The following is an 825-nucleotide window of genomic DNA, read 5'->3' as shown; positions in this document are numbered from 1 at the left end:
CACACCTGTACACACCTGTACACACCTGGGCACACCTGGGCACACCTGTTCACACCTGTTCACACCTGCACTCACCTGACACGAGTCCACGCCCCCCTGGGGTACCCCTGAGCACGCCTGGGACAGGTGAATGTCACGTCTGTTCACACCTGTTCACACCTGTTCACACCTGTTCACACCTGTTCACACCTGTACACACCTGTTCACACCTGTTCACTCACCTGACACGAGTCCACGCCCCCCTGGGGCACACCTGCACAGAACATGTTCACACCTGTTCACACCTGTTCACACCTGTACACACCTGGGGGCACACCTGTCACAGGTAACACTCACCTGGCACGAGTCCACGCCCCCCTGGGGCACCCCTGCACAGAACATGTTTGGGGTGACGGCGCCCCTGTACACACCTGTTCACACCTGTACACACCTGTACACACCTGTACACACCTGTCACAGGTAACACTCACCTGGCACGAGTCCACGCCCCCCTGCGGTACCCCCGCACAGAACATGTTTGGGGTGACGGCGCCCCTGTACACACCTGTTCACACCTGTGCACACCTGTTCACACCTGTTCACACCTGTACACACCTGTCCACACCTGTTCACACCTGTGACACTCACCTGACACGAGTCCACGCCCCCCTGCGGTACCCCCGCACAGAACATGTTTGGGGTGACGGCGCCCCCGTAGGCGCGCTGGCACTGCTGCATCCCGAACGTCTGCACCGACGCGCACTGCAGGTCACGCGGCAGCTTGGCTGCGAGGAAAGAAACATTTAAAAAATAAAAATTAAATAAAAACTGAAAATTAAAAAAACA

At 57.3% G+C, this 825-nt stretch overlaps 1 protein-coding gene across 1 annotated transcript in view; it reads right to left on the bottom strand.

Annotated features, from left to right (window-relative positions):
* The window catches only part of LOC130587279 (kallikrein-14-like), a 6,084-nt gene extending 5,311 nt beyond the window's left edge, over window positions 1-773 (bottom strand). Inside the window, exon 1 of the mRNA XM_057388253.1 lies at window positions 628-773. Within this exon, the coding sequence (XP_057244236.1) occupies window positions 628-717 (90 nt within the window). The 5' untranslated portion in view covers window positions 718-773. The remainder of the gene's footprint in view (window positions 1-627) is intronic.
* Between the last annotated feature and the right edge of the window lie 52 nt (window positions 774-825).

This window comes from Malurus melanocephalus, unplaced genomic scaffold (genome assembly GCF_030028575.1).
Source record: "Malurus melanocephalus ecotype Western Australia unplaced genomic scaffold, MMel_1.1 scaffold_1708, whole genome shotgun sequence".
NCBI classification, from domain to species: domain Eukaryota; kingdom Metazoa; phylum Chordata; class Aves; order Passeriformes; family Maluridae; genus Malurus; species Malurus melanocephalus.
This window is presented reverse-complemented; position numbering and strand designations above follow the sequence as displayed.